General features: G+C 36.0%; 1 protein-coding gene and 1 long non-coding RNA gene across 10 annotated transcripts in view; one reads left to right on the top strand and one right to left on the bottom strand.

The window, feature by feature from the left end:
• The first annotated feature begins 1,494 nt into the window (after nt 1-1,494).
• Nucleotides 1,495-14,746, top strand: LOC102396859. The gene is made up of 4 exons (XR_328989.4): nt 1,495-1,696; nt 2,785-2,851; nt 2,951-3,160; nt 13,195-14,746. It is a non-coding gene; the product is annotated as an uncharacterized LOC102396859 (long non-coding RNA).
• Nucleotides 8,935-22,461, bottom strand: part of PPP1R12A (protein phosphatase 1 regulatory subunit 12A) — a 164,533-nt gene continuing 151,006 nt past the window's right edge. For 6 of the 9 annotated variants that reach the window (XM_006075141.3, XM_006075140.3, XM_025284413.2 and 3 more), the window contains 3 exons: nt 16,532-16,579; nt 13,589-13,639; nt 8,935-11,104 (listed from right to left, as the gene is read on the bottom strand). In XM_006075141.3, coding sequence (XP_006075203.1) covers nt 11,018-11,104; nt 13,589-13,639; nt 16,532-16,579 — 186 coding nt within the window. In that variant the 3' untranslated portion in view covers nt 8,935-11,017. Of the gene's footprint in view, nt 11,105-13,588; nt 13,640-14,376; nt 14,408-15,712; nt 15,921-16,531; nt 16,580-22,461 lie in introns of all 9 variants that reach the window. The other 3 variants (XM_025284411.2, XM_006075142.3, XR_003108979.2) reach the window with 2 other exon arrangements.

Genomic DNA, 22,461 nt, shown 5'->3' with positions numbered 1-22,461 from the left:
CATTGCCTTTCTTTGGGATTGGAATGAAAACTGACCTTTTCCAGTCCTGTGGCCACTGCTGAGTTTTCCAAATTTGCTGGCATATTGAGTGCAGAACTTTCACAGCATCATCTTTCAGGATTTGGAATAGTTCAACTGGAATTCCATCCCCTCCACTAGCTTTGTTCATAGTGATGCTTTCTAAGGCCCACTTGACTTCACATTCCAGGATGTCTGGCTCTAGGTGAGTGATCACATCGTCATTATCTGGGTCATGAAGGTCTTTTTCGTACAGTTCTTCTGTGTGTTCTTGCCACCTCTTCTTAATATCTTCTGCTTCTGTTAGGTCCATATCATTTCTGTCCTTTATCGAGCCCATCTTTGCATGAAATATTCCCTTGGTCTCTCTAATTTTCTTGAAGAGATCTCAAGTCTTTCCCATTCTGTTGTTTTCCTCTATTTCTTTCCACTGATCGCTGAGGAAGGTTTTCTTATGTCTCCTTGCTATTCTTTGGAACTCTGCATTCATATGGGAATAGCTTTCCTTTTCTTCGCTTTTCGCTTCTCTTTTCACAGCTGTTTGTAAGGCCTCCACAGACAGCCATTTTGCTTTTGTGCATTTCTTTTCCATAGGGATGGTCTTGATCCCTGTCTCCTGTACAATGTCCCAAACCTCCATCCATAGTTCATCAGGCACTCTATCAGATCTAGTCCCTTAAATCTATTTCTCACTTCCACTGTATAATCATAAGGGATTTGATTTAGGTAATACCTGAATGGTCTAGTGGTTTTCCCCACTTTCTTCAATTTAAGTCTGAATTTGACAATAAGGAGTTCATGATCTGAGCCACAGTCAGCTCCTGGTCTTGTTTTTGCTGACTGTATAGAGCTTCTCCATCTTTGGCTGCAAAGAATATAATCAGTCTGATTTCAGTGTTGACCATCTGGTGATGTCCATGTATAGAGTCTTCTCTTGTGTTGTTGGAAGAGGGTGTTTGCTATGACCAGTGCGTTCTCTTGGCAAAACTCTATTAGCCGTTGCCGTGCTTCATTCTGTACTCCAAGGCCAAATTTGTCTGTTACTCCAGGTGTTTCTCAACTTCCTACTTTTGCACTCCAGTCCCCTGTAATGAAAAGGACATCTTTTTTGGGTGTTAGTTCTAAAAGGTCTTGTAGGTCTCCATAGAACTGTTCAACTTCAGCTTCTTCAGTGTTACTGGTTGGGGCACAGTGCTGGATTACCGTGATATGGAATGGTTTGTCTTGGAAACGAACAGAGATCATTCTGTCATTTTTGAGATTGCATCCAAGTACTGAATTTCAGACTCTTTTGTTGACTATGATGGCTACTCCATTTCTTCTAAGGGACTCCTGCCCACAGTAGTAGATATAATGGTCATCTGAGTTATATTCACCCATTCCAGTCCATTTTAGTCCACTGATTCCTAGAATGTTGACGTTCACTCTTGCCATCTGCTGTTTGACCACTTCCAATTTGCCTTGATTCATGAACCTAACATCCCAAGTTCCTATGCAATATTGCTCTTTATAGCATCGGACCTTGCTTCTATCACCAGTCACATCCACAACTGGGTATTATTCTTCCCTCAAACAAAAATCTCCTGTTGGATTCTTTTTGTAGGGATCCTTTAAAAGTGATGGGCTTCCCAAGTGGCACTAGTTGTGAAGAACCTGCTTGCCAATGCAGAAGACAGATGTAAGTATGATTCCTGGGTTGGGAAGATCCCCTGGAGGAGGGCATGGAAACCCAGTCCAGTATTCTTGCCTGAAGAATAGATGGACAGAGGAGCTTAGCGGGCTACAGTCCATAGCGTTGCAAAGAGTCAGACTCGACTGAAGTGACTTAGCACACATGCACATATTAAAGGGGATGCGCTCTTCCTTTGAGGTGAATCTGCTCAGCCTGATTAATTTTACGATTATGAACCTCCTCATTCAAGTTTCAAAAGTAAACTCTTCCTTTGTGTTTTTCAAATTGAGTGGAAACAGTATTATGCTTCCAACGTAGCTAGAGATTTCTCTCTACCCCCTGATAATCCTTTTCATTCCCTAGTAGTGGTAGAGAATTTTTTCAACATTCAGTTCCATGTCAGCCCAGGTGATCTAGATTTGAAACCTACAGACCTATAGGCTAGTAGCTCTTAAATTTTATCTTGCATCATAATCCCTTGAGGTCTTGGTGGGCTTTATCTTGTTTCCAATTCAGTAAGTTTGGGGTAAAGCCCAAGAATCTGCATTTCTAATCAATTCCCAGGTGATGCTGATACTGCTGGCCTTGTGTTGATCTCATGATGATCTACTAATACAGATAAAATGTGTATACATATATATGAACCGGTTAAGTCCAGCTCCCCTAGTCCAACAGTTTAGCTATAGTAAGTAGCAGCCTTGGTGTATCTAGTTACTGAAGACTGCAGTAACACGGTGCACAGTTTTAGACTAGCTGAGGCCCTGCAGCAAGCCCTGCAGCGTGTATGGCACTTATATGGAGTGTAAGCAGCATGGGCCTCAGTGGTGAGAGGGTGGTTGTGTTGCTTTCCTAAATTAACCTTGTAAAAGACTGAGATTTTAGGACATTTGCTTCCCCATAACTAGAATTGAAGGCATCTTCTGTGTCTAGCAAGAAGAGAAAAGGCAAAGTAAGGGATTTGCTACCCCTTTCCTGATCAAATGTATGGGCTTGTCATCTTGGTGCTTGTTTCATATATACACAATCCTTTTACATTTCTATTTGATTTCCTGGTAAAATGGACTCAATTTGTCTGCATGTGTCCTTCTCCCCAGACAGGTGTGCATGGTACGATTGGACACATGATCTCCTATTTTTAGACTATCAGTGGTGTTACTCAAGGTTTGGTATATTTGAACTTCTTTTAACTATTAACATTGGAGATCTACATGTTATCTTCTCACAAGGGATTTTACTTTTGAATTCTCCATTTCCATTTAGAAGAGGAACACCGGATATTGTAATGCAGCGGGTCTCAAAATATGGTCCCTGGACCAGCACTACGTACAGACACCAAACACTGAATTAGAAAAAGAAAGTGGAGCCTAAACCACATCTGAACGAGCTCTCTAGGTGATTCCAGCGTGAGAAACACTGTTGTGGTGACATGACAAATCTAACTAGTCCTGAGACGTTCCTGGGACAAGAAAGGTAAGTGAATACTTCATACTTGGATTAAAGTACTTTGATCTCTCTTGAAAGTACATTGTAACATTTGTGGAAGCACACTTTATATTCTAGATTGTGCTTTTGAAAGTATAAAAAAGAAACGGTCATTTGAAGTGAAATACTATCCCGAAAAACAGAGACAAATGACAATGTACACTGGGAATATAAAACCAATGAGAAAATTCATTCCTGAGAAGTGATCCAAAATGTTTATTTTGCCCACTGAACTGATGCACTTTTTTCTACACAGTAATGATATTTGTAATACTCCATTTCTTCCATTTCTAACTTGGTTGTCAAAGAGTTTTAGTCAATGTCTTACTTACATCATATGAGTAAGTTTCCCCTTAGGAAAGTTAGCCTCGATTTTCTAATATAATTATTCTCCCCAATTTATGATCAATAAAGTTATGACCAACCTAGATAGCATATTCAAAAGCAGAGACATTACTTTGCCAACAAAGGTTCGTCTAGTCAAGGCTATGGTTTTTCCTGTGGTCATGTATGGATGTGAGAGTTGGACTGTGAAGAAGGCTGAGGGCCGAAGAATTGATGCTTTTGAACTGTGGTGTTGGGGAAGACTCTTGAGAGTCCCTTGGACTGCAAGGAGATCCAACCAGTCCATTCTGAAGGAGATCAGCCCTGGGAATTCTTTGGAAGGAATGATGCTGAAGCTGAAACTCCAGTACTTTGGCCACCTCATGCGAAGAGTTGACTCATTGGAAAAGATGCTGGGAGGGATTAGGGGCAGGAGGAGAAGGGGACAACAGAGGATGAGATGGCTGGATGGCATCACTGACTCGATGGATGAGTCTCAGTGAACTCCGGGAGTTGGTGATGGACAGGGAGGCCTGGCATGCTGCGATTCATGGGGTCGCAAAGAGTCCGACACGACTGAGCGACTGATCTGATCTGATCTGATCTCTTATAAAAACTAATTTTACAAAAGTATGTGACTTTAAAGAGCTACAGAATATCCTTGGGAAAGGGTATAGAGAAAGAGAGTCAAGTTCTTGAAGCAGAAAGGCTGGTGCACAGCATTGGTCAAAACGCATCTAAGCACGCCCTTCATCCAGCTCTCGGATGCCTCTCCAACTTCCTCTCCTACTGCTCTGCTTCTTGCCCACTTGGCTGTGTGACCACACAGCCTTGATGTTTGTCCAAACACTCCAGCGCACCTGCACCTCAAGGCCTGTGCTTCGTGGCTCTGTCTGCCTGGACATGCTTTTCTCTCAAACACCTGCGGTTTTTTGTCTTCCCCTTCTTTCAGTTTTGGCTCAAATGTTACCTTCTCAGTGAAGCCTTCTCTGACTAGCTCACCCTCCTTCCTTGCTCTATTTTTTCCACAGTAACTACTATCTTCTGAAATAGCATAACTGCTTATTTTCCATCTTCCTCTTCCCTGAAAGTAACCTCCACAAGGCAGGTCTTGTCTTTGCTTGTTTGCTTCTGGGAGTATTCCTACTCCATAGGGCTGTTTGGCATGGAAGTGCTAATAAGAATTTGTCGCATGACTGAAACAAAGTCTGCAGGACTCAACATCTTACAAAGTTTTCTTAAAAGTCTGGATGACAGTCAATATTTTTTCCTCCACAATATACATGTATCGCAATTATTCATATTTACTATTTCCTTTTAAAAACAGCAAGCAAATATGTACTATGTGCCAGGTACTATTATTAATGGCTGAGACCAAAGATGAAAAAGATTTTGTCCTTTCATGAAGCTCATAAAAGAATAAAATAAACAGATTAAAAATAATTTAAAACCAGAAAAACAAGGTATGTATAGGATCCGGAACACTGAAAATACTAAGATTTAGCTCCCCTTCTCTGGCTTTTTATTGGTTACAGTAAAGGAAGTACTAGACATCAGAGGTACAGTCCAAGAATGAGATAGGCAGGACTCATTAAATTTCAGACACAGATGAGATTATACAACTCTTACGCAGACTATGCAACAAGGTTAGTCTTGATCTGTAGGTTGATAAATGGCCCAGATGACCTCACGATATCTTCTGAAAAGCATTATGCAGACTTTAGAAGCATCCTAAAGTACTGATAATCTTGACATTTCAACAACTATGAATTTTAATGAAAAATTACAATTTAGAGTAACAACATTACATATTCATTAAAACACTTACTAGCCCATACTTACCGTCTATTCCATGGCAAATACATTTTGTATAGCACTTCTATAAATTCCTTGACACTTTCTCCTTTTTTGATAATAGAACAGGGTCCAGATGGATTAGATTCACACGAAAGTCAGTATTCCTGGAATCTGTTAGGACAGATGTGGCATGGTTACAGAGGTGTATGGTACTTTTTCCTTCTTTCCAATGGTTGTAGGAGGTCCTCCAAAATCCACCTCATTTATTTCTCCCTTACTGATCCCAGAGTGAAAAATAAGTGTTTATGGTTAACTGGGTAAATTAATCCAAAATTTTGCTTTAATATAAGAAGAAACAATCCTATTAATTTTTTATCATGAAGAGATTCTTTGGAAATACTATTTATCAACATTTATCAAATAAGCCTAGCAGAAACTAAAGTAGATTAGTATTTTTAAAAGTCACAAGAGATAAATACAATTTCTTCAATGTAATATGTTTGTTCTGCATCAATCCACTAAGCTCAACGAATTGTTCAAGGCACTTTATATAGATATGTCATTTACCTGAAAAAGTGGGCCTGAAAGGTTAATCTGACCAATGTCACACAATTATCAAGTGGTGTAGCTGAGGTTTTAATCTAGATCTGACTAAATCGAAAGCTCCTTCCACACTGTCAAGTTTTTAAAAAATCAGTACCCTATAGGTTCTGGAAAGGTTCTACAGATCCCACAAAATTTTGATTTGTAACGTTTTCTAAAAATGCTTTCCTCAAATTAAAAAAAAAAAAAATACACTTAGACACAGAGGGAACTGTAAAATATTGGAGAGAACTAACATACTAAGTTATATTGTCAAGTTATCTCATTTTTGTGTGGAGCTTCTTATGCTCTCTACTTGGTCTTGATTTTCTTTAGCTCCGAACATATTCACATACACTAGTGTATCACTAGAACACATTTTATTATAAAAACAAGTGCAGGCAAGGTGTATCTGTTACACAGTAACTTACCAGTTAGAGTCACACTGCTGCCACGCATATCTTATAGAGACCTATTGTATGTTTTGAGTACAGCTGTCCTTCAGTGTCTGTGGGGGATTGGCTCCAGGATTGCCATGGATACCAAAATCTGTGGATACTCGAGTTCCTCAAATAGTACATAGTATAGCTGGCCCTCTGAATCTTACAGATGCAGAGGGCCAACCGTACTTTCTTTTCGGGTGGGGTCATTTCTATGAGTTGATGTGAATACAAATTTTATCCTTTACAAATTTATGATGGGTCTACTAGGCATAGTTAGAATTTGCACCAGGAAATCAACTAGTTGCTTAAGCATTAAATCTTTTAAGAATCTCAGTATAGTGCACATAGTTTAGTAAAGTCCTAAGGAGAAAAAAATTTAGTGGGTGTGTGAGCAAGAATGTGGGATTAGAGAAAGAATGTAGAAGAAAAAAAAAAAAAACCAAGAAACACCATCTCAACATGTAAAAACTATAAAACTAAGCAATACAGAGGGGAAAGTCCTAGATGAGGAATTTGGGGGGAAAAAAATGATAACCACCACTAAATTTAGGTAAGAGATTAGCTCTGTACTAGGCTTGGAATGTTGACCCAGTTAGTAATCTGTACATCTCAGCTTTCTCACCGATAGCCACCCAGCCTGTTGTCTAAAGATCAAACTAGACAGCCTATTGAAACAGACCTGTATCAAAACAAACCTGTAAGAGTAATTTGAGTGTGGGGAAGGGAAGAGAAGGTAAATCCTTCTCTTTTCCACTTCCATTCTCATTAGGCCTGTAAGACAAAACACAGGCCCTACAAACTGAATGATATCCAGGACAAAATCTAAGATTGCTCATTTCTTCTCACATTTCCCTTTCTTTTCCTCATCAGCTTTTTAAAATTAATTAAAAGACAGTTAATGTCTGTAACCTGTATGTTTACTGAAATTTAAGCAATGACAAGCTGAAACAACCTGGCTCAAAAATGCCTACTTCTAATAAACTTTAGAAAACTTGTAATAAAGTTTTAAGTTACAGTAGTAAGAATTATTTATGTCATTTTATTATAGAATTTTAAACTTCTGGCTCCTATGTTTTTAAATTTATTACTTTGTAATCTGATCATCTGGTGGGCTTAGAACAGCAACATGACACCAGAGAGAGCGCTCTGTTGTTTCATAGCATATAACCCCAGAGACCCTTTCTAAAATTAAAGTCAAGAAATGTACTTAGCTACTTAAAGATATTTAATAGGAAAATAAGTACTTCATTCTACACCCAACCCTTTTTGGACAACTCTCATACTCACACTCTGACACAGAGACCACACACAGTGTAAAATATGGAACATCACAGAAAAGACGGCTTATCAGTCAGCTTTCATCTTTGCAACCAAAGGTTTTCTCTAGCACGATATGACTAACGGATTGTTAAAAACTGGTCAGAGAGTTAGTTCTGTATTCTGCTTATAAATGACAAAGTGAAGGACAACCTACAAACAAGGCTGTTATTTCTTATGGGGAATACAGTGTACTAGTTTGGAAACAATTTGACCTCTGGATATTTGATTCTTACACCATTCACTGAGTGCTGACACTGGGAGTCATGATTGTTTCAGATTTGCCGGGAAAGACTAAGTGGTAATAAACTCTTAGGAGGAGAAGGGGACGACAGAGGATAAGATGGTTGGATGGCATCACTGACTTGATGGACATGGGTTTGAGCAAGCTTTGGGAGTTGGTGATGGACAGGGAAGCCTGGTGTACTGTAGTCCATGGGGGTCACAGAGTTGGACATGACTGAGCAACTGAACTAATAAACCCTTAAGCAAAAGAATAAAGCAGCCTAATGAATTAGTGAATATCTACTTTACTTTTGATATGAATACTCTCCTAGATAGTTCTATAGCTATTTTGCTTTTGGTTTGACGTATTTGCACGTGAAATTCTTTTCTGTATGCAGGAAAAACAACAGGAATATCTATCATTCTGTAAGCATGCACAGGGAAAGTACTGGAAGTGGAAACAAGAGAATTCAAGTCTTGCCGTATTAATTTGTTAAACATAGGCTTTACCACTGCAAGTCCTCTACCAAAGTTCCCCAACCAGAAACGTCTCTTATCTACTTACAGATGTATAGTTAGCTTGGGGTTGAATTTAGGACAGTTCTAGTTTGGAGAATGATCTACTACTTTACATTTCAATGGAATATTATCTTTATATGTATTCCCAAGTCTATCTCTGCAATTAAGAAAAAGCACAGGTTTAATTTAGAAGCCACGAAATACTTAGGTAAATGAAGTCTTATGCTTACAAAGCTACTGTCTTGAAACTCACTTTCATCATTATTCTTTACCCACTTATCATAAAAAAACTAGTTCTCAGATTCTGCACACAGATAGCTTTATGTAAAATATATAAACATTTGTTCAAATTGATACACAGATTGCATAAATATGGCAATTAAGCTTAAATTTACAGATGTGCATGTACAATGTTGTGCAAGTTATCACAATATTACAATTTCAAAAATTATACCAATGGAATCCAAGTAAAGCAGTTAGTGAAGATACCCATGCAGAATTTAAATATCAGAACAAAGTTTTAAACGTCTTCAGTAAAAGTTCACACATTTAAAATAGTTTTATTCATTTTATTTGTATATGTCAAAATACATTTTTATTTCCAAAATAGTGGGTTTTGCAACTAGTTTCATGCAGAAACAAGGTCTGCTCAATACTACCAATAAAATCAATATAGCACAGTAGCTGTTCAGTTTTAGATACAAAGAATAAATAACCTAAATACAAAACACTAAAATATTAGAAACACGTATTTAATCATTCTTCACAGGCATCCAAACTTCACAAATATAATCCTTAGCATGCCTAACTGTTGTGCAACCTGAATATGTTGCAGTCACTCAAACTGATCAATTATCTGTATGTTTTACATCCACGTAAGACCATGGAAATTCTCTATATTCAGACCCACCATTCATACAGTTCAAATGTAACCAAAAATAAAATTCCCACAACTATCCTTGTACCTTTAAAAATCAAGAATCCTGAGCTTGGTAGTAAGAGCATAACCTTATATCTTCATAAAACCAATCAAGAGAGGACTTAAAATCCTGCTTACCAAAACACCCTTTCCCAACCCCAACGTAATCTAAAATAGGCAGTAGAACACAATGACCTTTTAAAATGAAGGGGTACAAATTCACATTTAATAGTATACAATACAATCAATAATACAATTAGCTACTATAAGCTTTACAATGTACAATTTATTCAAATGGCTGAACTGTTCAGTGGTTAAGGAGACAGTTATGTGCCAGAAAGATATAGTACTTTTTGCATGGTTTAATGAAAATATAAAAGCTATTTGTCCAAATAAATGCCATCTTCACTATTTACTTGGTTTTGCTTTTCTTTTTCTTTTTTTTAAAAAAGGCCACTGAAATGTATAAAATGGTCTGAACATGATGGTGGTATCAAAGTCAATGCCTCCATGGCGATAACAGTGCATTTCACACGAACTCACGGGTTAAGTCTGCAAATGATTCCATAGCGTTACTTTGGCTAGCACAACAGTTTTAGACAGCTCTCAGATAAATATAGGTATGTGAAATGTGAAGCAATTATTTTATGCAACTTTAATTATGGTTGAATACTATCAAATGAAAACTGCAAATAAAAGTAAAAGCATTTTACAGTAGAAAACTTTTGTAAAGATAGGGCTCCACATAATGTGTTAATTTAAGTCTTTATATCACTTTGTTAGTAAGTTTTGTTTTTAACACTATTATGGAGTAGCCTACTTTGCATTAACAGACATTTGAAATAATAGTCAAGCATGCCATGTGGTGGTCTAAAAATCAAACAATACACTTATTTATATATACAGCATCACTCAGTACCTGCTAAAATGAATGTGAAGATTACAGAACCTAACATCTTACACTACAATAATAAAAAACAAACAAAAACAAAAAAGTGACCAATGAAGGCAGAAAATAGGACTTAAAAGAATCTAATCTCAAATGACTTTAAAGCATTCATAAAAGGAATAAATGCATATTGCACAAACAGTGAAAGCAAATGTTCCACCAAGCAATTCAGTTCCAGGTGGGGACAACAACATTAGCCTAATATATGACAATGATTTCAGAGGAGCAAGTGTTCTTTTCTGTAAATGAGAAAGCTGTGAGACGACAGAAAGTCTGCCACATGAAGAGTTAGAAGGAAAAGATACAAACCCAAACTTAGATGTAAAGCAATAACAAAACAAAATAAAATAAAATTAAATATTGAAAAACTGGAAACTGGCATGGCACATCATAAAATGCTGAATAACTGTCTTCTGTGAGAGCTGAGTTTTTGTTGACACAAAAGTATTTATGTACAACTAAGGCTTACTGGTTAAATATCTGAGGCATATCTGGCCTTGAACACTTTCCTTATATGCTGGAGCTGTAAACAAGTTTTCTCAGTCATAAAAAAAATTCTTCTCAGCAGCTGCATTAACATGAAACAATGGTCTTGATACAAGAAAAAAAAAAAAAAACAGAAAATTAAACAAAACTCCTAGATAAGAGGGCATTTGGCAGGACATCCAAAAATGACAGTCTCCAAGGATTCTTCCCAGGCTTCCAGTGATGGTCAATTATGGTCCACTGGGTTACTAGTATGTGCAATTCCATTACTTGCTGCTTTTTTTTTATTTGGAAAGTTTGCTTATAACTCTGATCAAGGCCCCATTTTCATCTTTTAGCCTCTGGTTGTCTGCTTTCAAGTCTGGTAACATCTGTGAGAGGAAAAATAGAAGAAAAAGTTTGAATTCAATAATGAGATTAACGTGTTCCTCTTTAAATGTTATGTTTTACCACAAGACACATGAACAAGCTTTGTCAGTTATATATACTTCTAATGACTAAAACATATATCAGGAAGAAAGAGGCCCCTCCCCACAATTTGTGAAGCTAATTAGTTTAATAAATGATGAAATGAAAGGTTTATTCTCCCAAAGTTATCAACTGAAATGTACTAAATTGCTTGATATCATGACTCACAAGCATACCATATTAGAGCAGCCAAGGAAAGGAAGACTGTTTTTATGTTAGGATAGGCTCTTAAAGGGAATTCCTTTAAGAGTTTCTGTTAGCCTAAATTAAGGCCTTTTGCTTTGTTTATGTCAGACCTCAAGCCACACTGTTACTCTGCAAGAAAACCCGACTATTTAGGGAAGTTTTGAGGGAGTCAGACTTGTTTTAAATTATTAAAATTCCTTAAATGATCTACCTTGTATTAAGTTTAAATGCCTGGTACATAATGTTTGATCCAAGATAGGTGCTCAATAAATGGTAATAAAGCAATTACTACTCTCATTAGACAAAAATAATTTACAAGCCAAAGTAATAAGTCTGAATTTCTTAAAATATCTTAAAAATTTCTTAAAATTTCTTAAAAATTTCATAAAAAATACTACTAGTGTTTGGAGTAAATAGAAAAATACACCCTTACACCCTGAAAATGTATCAAATTTTTTTTTATAGACAAAGTGAAGGAGAGGGAGGAAATACTGTAAGTTAATTGGGTTTTCTACTAAGAATGATTTAAATGACATGTGCTCTGCCAGATTTGATAGGAACTGGAATAGCTTATATTTTGGACATTAAAACATACTTTCCAAGATAATTAGGTCTCTTTCCTCCGCTTTCAAAATGTACTAGGTTATCAATTTAGATAAAAGTAAAACTACTTGCAAAACTATCCTATGCAAAATTTTCATGAGAAGTTTAATTTTATGTGGAACCAATCAATTCTTAACCTGTGCTCAGAATGTATGGATATAAAATATAGTAATCTGAAGTTTATCTATTAGGATACCTCTAGAATAGACAACTGAGTAATATTTAATTAAGATGGTTCTGACTGAAATGACATTATTTTGAAAAGCAGATAATCATGTTTAAACTTCAGCTTCTACATATATATTAATTATATATAAAATATATGTTACACTGTTTGTGTTCCATTTTCCAGTAAAGAATTGAAGTCATATTTTTAAGTGCTAAAAATCTGTAGAGCCAAAAATGTACACAAGCTTTGTAAAAGTACAGATAAGTCTTTTATCTAAATGCTGAGATCATTCCCTTAGTTTACTGCAGTTTATCAGTGACAATACACAATTAGTGACACTTTCTAACATTCTGAGAAGACATGCACAATTAAACAGTTACATGACAAGTTCCAGACACAATGGCATTAATTTGTAAAATTGAGCTCAAGACACGCTTACTAATACAAAAACACCTGCCTGGCTCTACTAAGAAGAAATGATGAAACTATAAATTATAGATTCACAGACTGCAGTTGCCTACAGAACCCTGAGCGCTTGGCTACCACTCTTGTCAAGGCCCTATTCTCAGTCAGCAGTCGCTCATTTAACTCTCTCAGAGTTTGAATTTGCTTTATTTGGTGCAGATTCTGCAGGAATCAGAACATAAAGAAATAGAAAATAAAAAATAAGAAAGTGGAAGAGTACAATGAAAATATAAAGAATCACAGGCAACAAATGTAAGAAGAAAAAATTAAGAGTCTTAAGAGAATATTCCATGAAATTTATATAAGTAAACAGCGCAGTTCTAAAATTCCTTAGCAAACAAAATACACAAGCAAACAAAATCCAAAAACATTTTCTCCAAAGCTATTCCATGTTCCAATAAAAAACCAAATAATTCAATAGAAAAACATTTAAATCTTAAAATTCTAATTCTATGGGCATAATATCCTATGCATTAGTTCATTAATTTATAATATGATTATTTTATACAAGCCAATGTAATAAGAGGTAATCAATTAATTATATTATGCTTTTCTTATCTGTTTTCACAGGTGATGCAGAGTTCAATAAGCTGTACCTCTGTCCACTACTCTAATGTCCTTCATTTTCAAAGAACATTTTTGCATGATCCCCGTTCACCATTTTCTCTCCAGGGAACAGAATATTTGAAATGTAAAGAATAAATGAGACATTCCAAATCTTAGTCAATATCATCTTATTTATTCTATACCTGAACATCAAAAGTGCCATAAAAACAGATTAACAAAAGAATTTGAGTTTTAAATACTTTTCTAGCTCACATAAAACCTGACTTTAGGAAGAAATAGAAGCACAAGACATAGATAACTCACAAAGTGCATGAGCAACTCTGGGAACGATGGATGAACACGGTGTCTATGCTAGCACTGTGAAAGCTGAGTTTACACCGCAGCACTGTTTACTTACTTTCAGCTCTTCTTCCATTTCAGATATTCTTCTTTCTAGAGCTCTTCGTTCCTAGATGAATTTAAGGTATTACTGTTACTGATATAATCATTATACTCTTAAATTTTCCTCTAAATTGTGAAAGAGTGACACTTTAGAATAAACAATCAAATCAGGAGCAGTGTAGAAAAAGATGTGATGCCAGTGATGTGTAAAGAGCTCTCCAAAATTTGAGAGAAATAAATATGAAGATCATTACTTTATTACTTCCTATAAGCTCTTTCTTTAAAGCTTTGACCTTCTGGTAAAATGCCACATAACATGTTCAAACTGTTTTTAGTTTACATAAAACTAGGGATAGAGTAAACTGATACTTAAGACTGAAGACTGCACAGAAAAGAAAAGAACAAAAACTCACACAGAGATGCAATTACTCTACAGTGATAAGAAGCAGAAAAAGCAAGAAGCAAACGTGACTCAAGTATGTGTATTTTAAAATTTCAAAACGTTCTAAAAGATGGTTATCCCTCCACCCACAGTGTATACTAGTCATCATTTGTCCAGTCGACTTTAGAGCTTTGTATTTAGTTTTATACTCTGTGTAGCATTAATGCAGTGAATCTAATAAAGAAGCAACTGTAGCATTTATTTTAAACCCCTTCGTTTCAAAGAGTGACAGGCAAAGGCAACATACAGTATATTACTGCAGTGTGCACTCTTATTCTCCCTTAAATAATAAGCATTCTAGGGTGTTATGCAAGAAGCAAGCAGCAGTAATTAATGTGCTTAAAACTTTGGTTAGGTCATACCGCCGAGAAGATACTGACTCTTGCCGGTCACCTTTCAGATACAAACCATTTAAATTTAGTTTAATCACATTGACACTATTTCCAAGACATTCTTTCCCAGATTAATAATTAATGCTGATACTTAGTAAAGCAGTACATTTACTGTAAATGTTAACATTTTTAGGGTATGTGATTTTAAAAAACAGATGGAATCCTATTCATAGGCTTTTAAGTATAGTGTTTTTCTATTATATTAGCATGTTTAAAAATTATTAGGTAGACAAAAATGTTATTTTTGATAAAAAGAACTTTCTCCTAGTTAACAGTACAGCCACAACCCATTCATAAAACTACTGCACTTCTCAAAATACCAGGACATGTAATATTTGATCCTCATCACTTTGTACAATATCAGCAATAGAATATTTCCTCCAGCTGATGGGGAACACCCTCATCAGCCTTAATTTTATTATGTGTCTTCAAGATTTTAACTAATTAGTGGTAAAGCAAGACAAGAACACTATATTGAATTGTCAAACTGCCAACTGTAAAGTTGCAGGCAATTTCTTATATCTGAGAAACTTGTTACCATTTAAAAATATGGTTAAGAGAAAAAAATACATATAAAGTACTTAACTCAGTGCCTGCCTGGTATGTAAGACAGTGCTAAATAAAAGTTAGCAGTTATTATTAGTACTATGACTACCAGCGTCTGTTAAACTGAGAGTAGACTGACTGCTCTGTAATTTATCTGCATTTGACAGGCAGAAAAAGAAGGTCAGGTGGGAATGTCTGAATATGAACATGGGTATATTATTTAAGTGCATAAGCCTAAATGAAAAATATCACTTATCTCTGCATGATAGGGAGATTTTACTTTCATCTTTTGCTAAAATTTTTGTAATAAACACATTTTCACAAAAAATTAAATATTCTTTAAAAATGTGACTATCTCAAAAACAAATAATATTTTAAGTATATGGTAAACTATGTCTTTCACCCCAACTATTAGTATGGATAAAGGAGACTGAAGACATTTATTTACTATTTCTACATATCTTGGATATAAAATTCCATAAGTTATACTGTGATGTAATAACATTACATTTAATATAATAATTGATTCTAAAATTTAGCAATTACAAGTTAGATCAATAGGTTTTTAAAAAGCCTAGAACAATGATTTCTAAAACCTGATGAAATCATAATAAAACTAGTAGTTATTACACATTACAATTTAGTAAATGACATAGATAACTTTTTGTCTATTATTCTGCATTTACATAACTTTTCTCCTTTTTAGGGGGATTAAAAAGGTAAATTGGCTATTTTTGAAATGGAATGGAAGAAAATATACCAAGTACTCTTGACTCTCTTTGATCTAGAGATCACAGCTCCACAGTATGTAATTTCTTCTGTGGCTGAAACCTTGAAAATCTAGCCACTGCTCAGTAGTATTACAGGTACTCTTTAAGCATTTTTCCATTTACTTTTGATCATTTATATACATCTTCAACTGTTCAGACTAAACTTGTGGAGTTATTCCTATGCCCACTGCCAGATCCCTGAGCAATAATAGTAATAATAAAGGGAGAAAAATACAAGTGAATATATCATAGCCAGACAAGAAATTGTAGAAAGACATAAAATGGTAAAAGGATTTTCTTACACTAATTTTTTGGCTTAAAAGAGCCTACTTAAGTTAAATATTTAAACTCAAAATTAAATATTATTAACTTTAAAAAGAATTAAAAAATTTGGTCTCCATACCTTTAAAATGGAAGTATTTTATTTTTGCAAAGAATTAAACCAAATGTATATATGATTAATGTGTTTTAAGTATATCAACACAATCAGAGAGAGATAAATGGCATTTAAAAAATATCAGATTCATTACCACAATGGGTATGTTTCAGAATTAAGATATGTTTTTTGGTCCATTGAAAGAATAACACAGTAAATTAAATTTTATTTAACAAGGTAATTTTACCCTGTAAGACTCTATAAAGAGGATAAGCTAACATTCTAATAAAACATTCATAATCAAATTAATAAATATAAATTTAAACTAATTAAAACTACTGTCCATAAAAACAAAACTAAAGAAAACCTATTATTGCTTACACAAAAAATAAAGGGGAAAAATGATTATTTATTCATTAAGATCAACACTTACCCTTTTTTCCATTTCTAATAGTGACCTATCAGCGAATCTTTCTTGTCTCTGTAAGGAGGTAAGAAACATAAAGAGATGTAAGTGCAATAATGATGGGGAAGGGGAGAGGATCATAGTAACTGTGTGTGTGTGTGTGTGTGTGTGTGTGTGCGCGCGCGTGCGTGCGTCTGACTCCTTATGCCCCCATGGACTGTAGCCTGCCATGCTCCTCTGCTCTTGTAATGTTATTCAGGAGGAGTAATAATACAGTGTGAGTAAAGAAAAAAGAAAACAGAATTTGTACCGAAATTAAAACAAAGATTTATTAGAGGAATGCTTAGACATCCTCTATGTATCATTTAGCCTCAAGTCTTCACAGTTAAGCTGGGAGCAAGGATGGGTAACTACTGGGCACAAAGCCAAAAACACCCCAGTCTTCCCTCCCATGCGCAAGGTCTCTCTCTGTCTACACACAGTGAAGAGAGGCTAACCCGCATGCTCAGATTCCAGGACCCTGACTGAAATGTGGATTGGACCAGATCGTGTGCCTCTGTACCCATGCAGTCTGGCCTCTTCCCCTCTCTTGCTAGCTCTTTCTCTAATCATCCATGTTCCAAAATTGGTAAGAAGGATCACATCTCTTATAAGAAATCCCAGCTACACAGCTTTTCTTTTCCTGGCAAGCTTAGGTCTCATTTTTCTGTTTTCTGCTTCCTGTACTATACAGTCAACTACAGAGATCTCGAGATGAAAAGGACCTCTGGGCCTTTAAGCCACATGTTGCACTCAAAACCAGGGAGCTGTGCGTGTGGGTATTGAGCACAGGGACAGTAAAAAAGCAAGTGCTTAGTTTTTATTTACAATGACCTCTGTTCATACATTTCCCTTGGGATTCCTTTTCAATTTACTGAAAATGAATTCATCAAAAGGTTCATCCCCCAGAAGCCAATGTACTGAATAACCAATTTTAAAAATTTACCAAGAATGGTTTTTGCTAACTACTTAACAAGAATGCTCTTTTATGGTCATTAACCACAAAATATCCTTTAAAAAACTATATATATATATACACACACACAAACAGTTCATCGTGATTAAGCACAACTTCATTAATTTGGCAATTCAAAAACATTTCTTAATATAATTTTCTCTTCTGTCAATCCTTTCAACATTCATATTTTTGTACTATCAGGGTTTGTAAAGCAGTTACTCTTTGATCTTTCCTGCAAAATTTCTTTTTTATAGTTATAGTATATAAATTAAGATCTAATCATGGCCGTCCCCGCTTCATGGATCACAGCCTTCGTGCTGAAGGGGCCTGTGTAACTCAGTGAAGCTATGAACCATGCTGTGCAGTGCCACTCAAGATGGACGGGTCATAGTGAAGAGTTCTGACAAAACATGGTCCACTGGAGAAGGGAATGGCAAACCACGGCAGTATTCTTGCCACGAGAATCTCACTAACAGTATGAAAAGACAAAAAAGATATGACACTGGAAGATAAGCCTCCATAGGTTGGAAGAGTAATTCCCAGGTGGCTCAGTGGTAAAGAATCCACTTGCCAGTGCAGGAGACGCTTGAGACATGGGTTTGATCCCTGGGTTTGGAAGATCTCCTGGAGAAGGAAACGGCAACCCACTCTGATATTCTTGCCTGGAGAATCGCACGAACAGAGGAGCCTGGTGGGCTACAATCTGTGGGGTCGCAAAGAGTTGGACACGACTGAGCACTTACATATGCACACAGGTCGGAAGATGTCCAATATGCTACTAGGGAAGAGCAGAGGGCAATTACTAATAGTTTAATTGACTATGCGAAAGCCTTTGACTGTGTGGATCACAAGCAGCTGTGGAAAATTCATTAAAAAAATGGGAATACCAGACTATCTTATCTGTCTCGCGAGAAACCGGAGAAGCCAGTCAAGCAATAGTTAGAACCAGACATGGAACAATGTACTGGCTGTAAATTGGGAATTTAAATTGTCACTTTGTTTATTTAACTTATATGCAGAATATATCAAGCAAAATGCTGTGCTGGATGAGTAACAAGCTGGAATGGCAGAAAGTGAAGAGGAACTAAAGATAAAGAGCCCCTTGATGAAGGTGAAAGAAAAGAGTGAAAAAACAGCTTAAAACTCAACATTCAAAAAACCAAGACCATGGCATTTGGTCTCATCACTTCATGGCAAATAGATGAGGAAAGTTGGACAGTGACAGATTTTATTTTCTTGGGCTCCAACATCACTGAGGGTGGTGATTTCAGCCATGAAATCAGAAGACACTTGCTCCTTGGAAGGAAAGCTATGACAAATCTACACAGCGTATTAAAAAGCAGAGACATCACTTTGCCCACAAAGTCCATATAGTCAAAGCTACGGTTTTTATAGTACTCACGTATGGATGTGAGAGTTGGACCAGAAAGAAGGCTAAGTGCCAAAGAATTGATGCTTTTGAACTTGGTGTTGGAGAAGACTCCTCAGAGTCCCCTGGACAGCAAGGAGATCAAACCAATCAATCATAAAGAAAACCAACCCTGAATAATCACTGGAAGGACTGATGTTGAAGCTGAAGCTCCAACACTTTGGGCACCTGACCCCCAAGAGCCAACTCACTGGTGAAGATACATATACAAGAAAGACTGAAGGCAAAAGAGAAGAGGGCAGCACAGGATGAGATAGTTAGATAGCATCACCGACTCAATGGACATGAATCTGAGAAAACTCTGGGAGATAGTGAAGGATAGGGGAGCCTGGCGTGCTGCAGTCCATGGGGTCTAAAGGTCATGACTTAACGACTGAACAACAACAACAATCACGGCGATCCAATCTGTTTAGTTATTTTTATATATTTTAAATTTTAACTAAATAGACTTTTGGCTGCACCATGCAGCATGTGGTATGTTAGCTCTCTGACCAGGGATTGAACCTGTGTCCGCTGCAGTGGAAGAGCACAGTCCCAACCACTGCATTGCCAGGGAAGTCCTCATACAACTGATTTTTACGGGGGGAGGGACCAACACCGCCCAGCTTATGGGATCTTAAGTTCCTCAACCAGGGATCAAACACAGGCCCTTGGTAATACAAGTGCAGAGTTCTAATTGCTGGACCTCCAGGGAATTCTTAGTCTGCTGTTGAAATGTTTTATGTTTTTTTTTGTGCTTACTCTTTCCGGAAAAAGAAAAGTTAGGTATTCCAGTTGCTTACTATTAAAAATCAAATTCAGAATTATAAATGAGACTGCTTCTGCAAATTCTGATATGATGTCTTTAAATTTGTATTTTGATTGCTAGAAAAACAAAACAAAGGCTAAATATGCCACTTAAGCAAGTGCAAATGAATAGTAAAATGCTAAAAAGATTGAAAAATGTTAAAAAGACATTAAACAACAACTGAAATAAATAAAAAATTGTTGGAACAGTGTTAAATACATACAAATTAATAAAATGTTAAACAGAAAATTAGCATTTTATTATTTTTTTTAATACAGGGACAGTTCAGCAATTTTACGATTTATGTGCTAATTTTTTAGGTTAAAAAAAAAACTTTAATTTTTTGGGTAAATATTCCAGTTAAAGCTGTTAAAATCACATTTAGCAAACCTGCTGAATTGATATTTGACAAAATAATTATTCATCAATTGGTTTCTGGCAAATCAGCCTATTTTGCTCCCTTGGGGACTGTATAGGGAATAGGGTGGCTGGACTAAGGCAGGATTCAGTGATTCTACAGTCCTTGGCAGAAAACTATGAAATAGACCTAAACTTCAAGCTTACTTCTCTTCTTTTTTGGTCATGCTGTGCAGCTTATAGGATCTTAGCTTCCCGACCAGTGATTGAACCTGGGCCCATAGCAGTGAAAGTGCAGAGGCTCAACCACTGGACCACTAGGGAATTTCCAATTCTGTTTTTTCCTAGCTTGCTAAACATATCAGCCAATGATTGTTGAATTTTATAAAAAAAATTTTGTCCACAATCTACTATCTCAAGATTAATTCTTAGTAAGATGATTTTTTCCTTGGAAAAATTCCATGCAACTATCAAAACTACACTACTATATATATTCATAAATAGTTATCAAAGAAATGCTTAAAAAAATATACAGATTTACAGTACACTTAAATACTCAGGGTAAATAACTCAATAAAGTTGAACAAAAAGTTTAACATTCTGTCACTTTTATTTTTACATGTACCCCTAAATTTTTGAAATGACATTTACACAGTGTTTCCAACTAAGATATTAATTTTGAATATTTACTCGATATCTCATACTCTAATTCAGTGACTTATTTTTCTGACCACAGTCAATGGGAACAGAAATTGGTACTTGACCCAAAGGCAGCTTGCAACAGTTGTCCAGTGTCCTGTGAAATGGATACAAACAGAACCATGGGCACTAACAAGACTGCTTCATGTTGATGATAACTGGCTAATTCTATCAGTTCTCTCTCTTGTAGAGTTTGAATGAGAAACTTATAGGAAGAATTAGATGACAACAGAGTAGGCAGAGAAGTAGAGAAACATACAGAGAAGGCAGTAAGCAGGGTCACCGTAATGACAGAATACTACAGTAGGGAACAATGGTTATTTTTATTCATAAAATATTATGACCAAATGTCTAGAACTAAAGCTAGTTTCAGGGAATTAGTTATGATATTTTGTGGCGGCTCGCTAAGCTATTAATGCAACCTAGAATGATGACATTCCAGTTTACCATGAGACTTAAGTGTAGGCCAGCAAGTTTAAACTTGTATGACATTCCAAGTTTTTATGACACCGCACTAGGAAATGTGCTCTTGTTCTGCAGTACTTCTCTGTGTATCTGCACTAGGAAATGTGCTCTTGTTCTGCAGTACTTCTCTGTGTATCTTCATAGCCTGAGTCTTTAGTCAAAGAAAGGAATGTCTCATTTATAGAGCTGAAGATGCCATTCTAGATGAGTGCTTTCAAACTAGATTCTAAAAGTTTACCGTAGAAATGTGTTTATGCTAGAAAGTCTTATGTTTAACATTAAACAAGTTTACTTCCTTAAAATTTATAGGACTCCTTCGAGCCTTTAACATATAAATCAGCCCTGCTAAATCTCCAAGGTACAGAATATACAGTATTTTTCAGTTACATAGGTCACAAAGCTCTTTTCTTTTTTTCAAGTGGAACACAAAAAAGAAGAGGAGGAAGAAGAGGAGACAGCACTTATTACTATCTCCCAGAACTAGTGTTTTATGAAAAAACAGCTTGGGAAACAATTCGTAGCTCATACACGTCCTAGACTGTATATACGAGGCTAGGATGTGTATGATCTAAGGCCTAGTTCTGCTTGGCTATTCAAGTTTTCACTTCTAAAATTATCTCTGCCAGGCTGTTATCTTCTTTTTGAATTATTATTAAATCAGTTTTTTTTAACAGTAAACATTCTTAATGAACAAAAATTATTATAAAAATTTTTTATGGCTTTAGGAAGACTGTCTGTAATTATTGTTGTTATTTGCTAAGTTGGGTCTGACTGTTTCTGTGATCCCATGGACTGTAGTCTGCCAGGGCTCCCCTGCCCACGGGATTTCCCAGGCAAGAATACTGGAGTGGGTTGCCATTTTCTTCTCCAGGGGATCCTCCCGACCCAGGGATTGAACCTGATTCTCCTGCACTGACAGGTGGATTCTTTACCACTGAGCCACCTGGGAAGCCCAAGATTCTGTATAGATGCCTTTATTGCTTTCCTACATTTGGTATGCTGGAAATAAGCATTTAAAATCCTTCATGTACTACAACATAGACATTAAAAGGCTTAAAAATACTTTGATTTTCCACCATAAGGCTATACTTCTATATCAGAAAAAAATAAAAGTTACCAGTAAGCTGTATTATCTTGATTCCTTATTAATAAATAAGCTATTATCAATAACCAAACTTACATCCAGAACACAAGAGAAAATTACAATGCAACTTTTAGATAGA

Source organism: Bubalus bubalis, chromosome 4 (assembly GCF_019923935.1).
Source record: "Bubalus bubalis isolate 160015118507 breed Murrah chromosome 4, NDDB_SH_1, whole genome shotgun sequence".
Taxonomy (NCBI): domain Eukaryota; kingdom Metazoa; phylum Chordata; class Mammalia; order Artiodactyla; family Bovidae; genus Bubalus; species Bubalus bubalis.
Note: the sequence above shows the minus strand (reverse complement) of the source record. Positions and strands in the feature narration are given on the sequence as shown.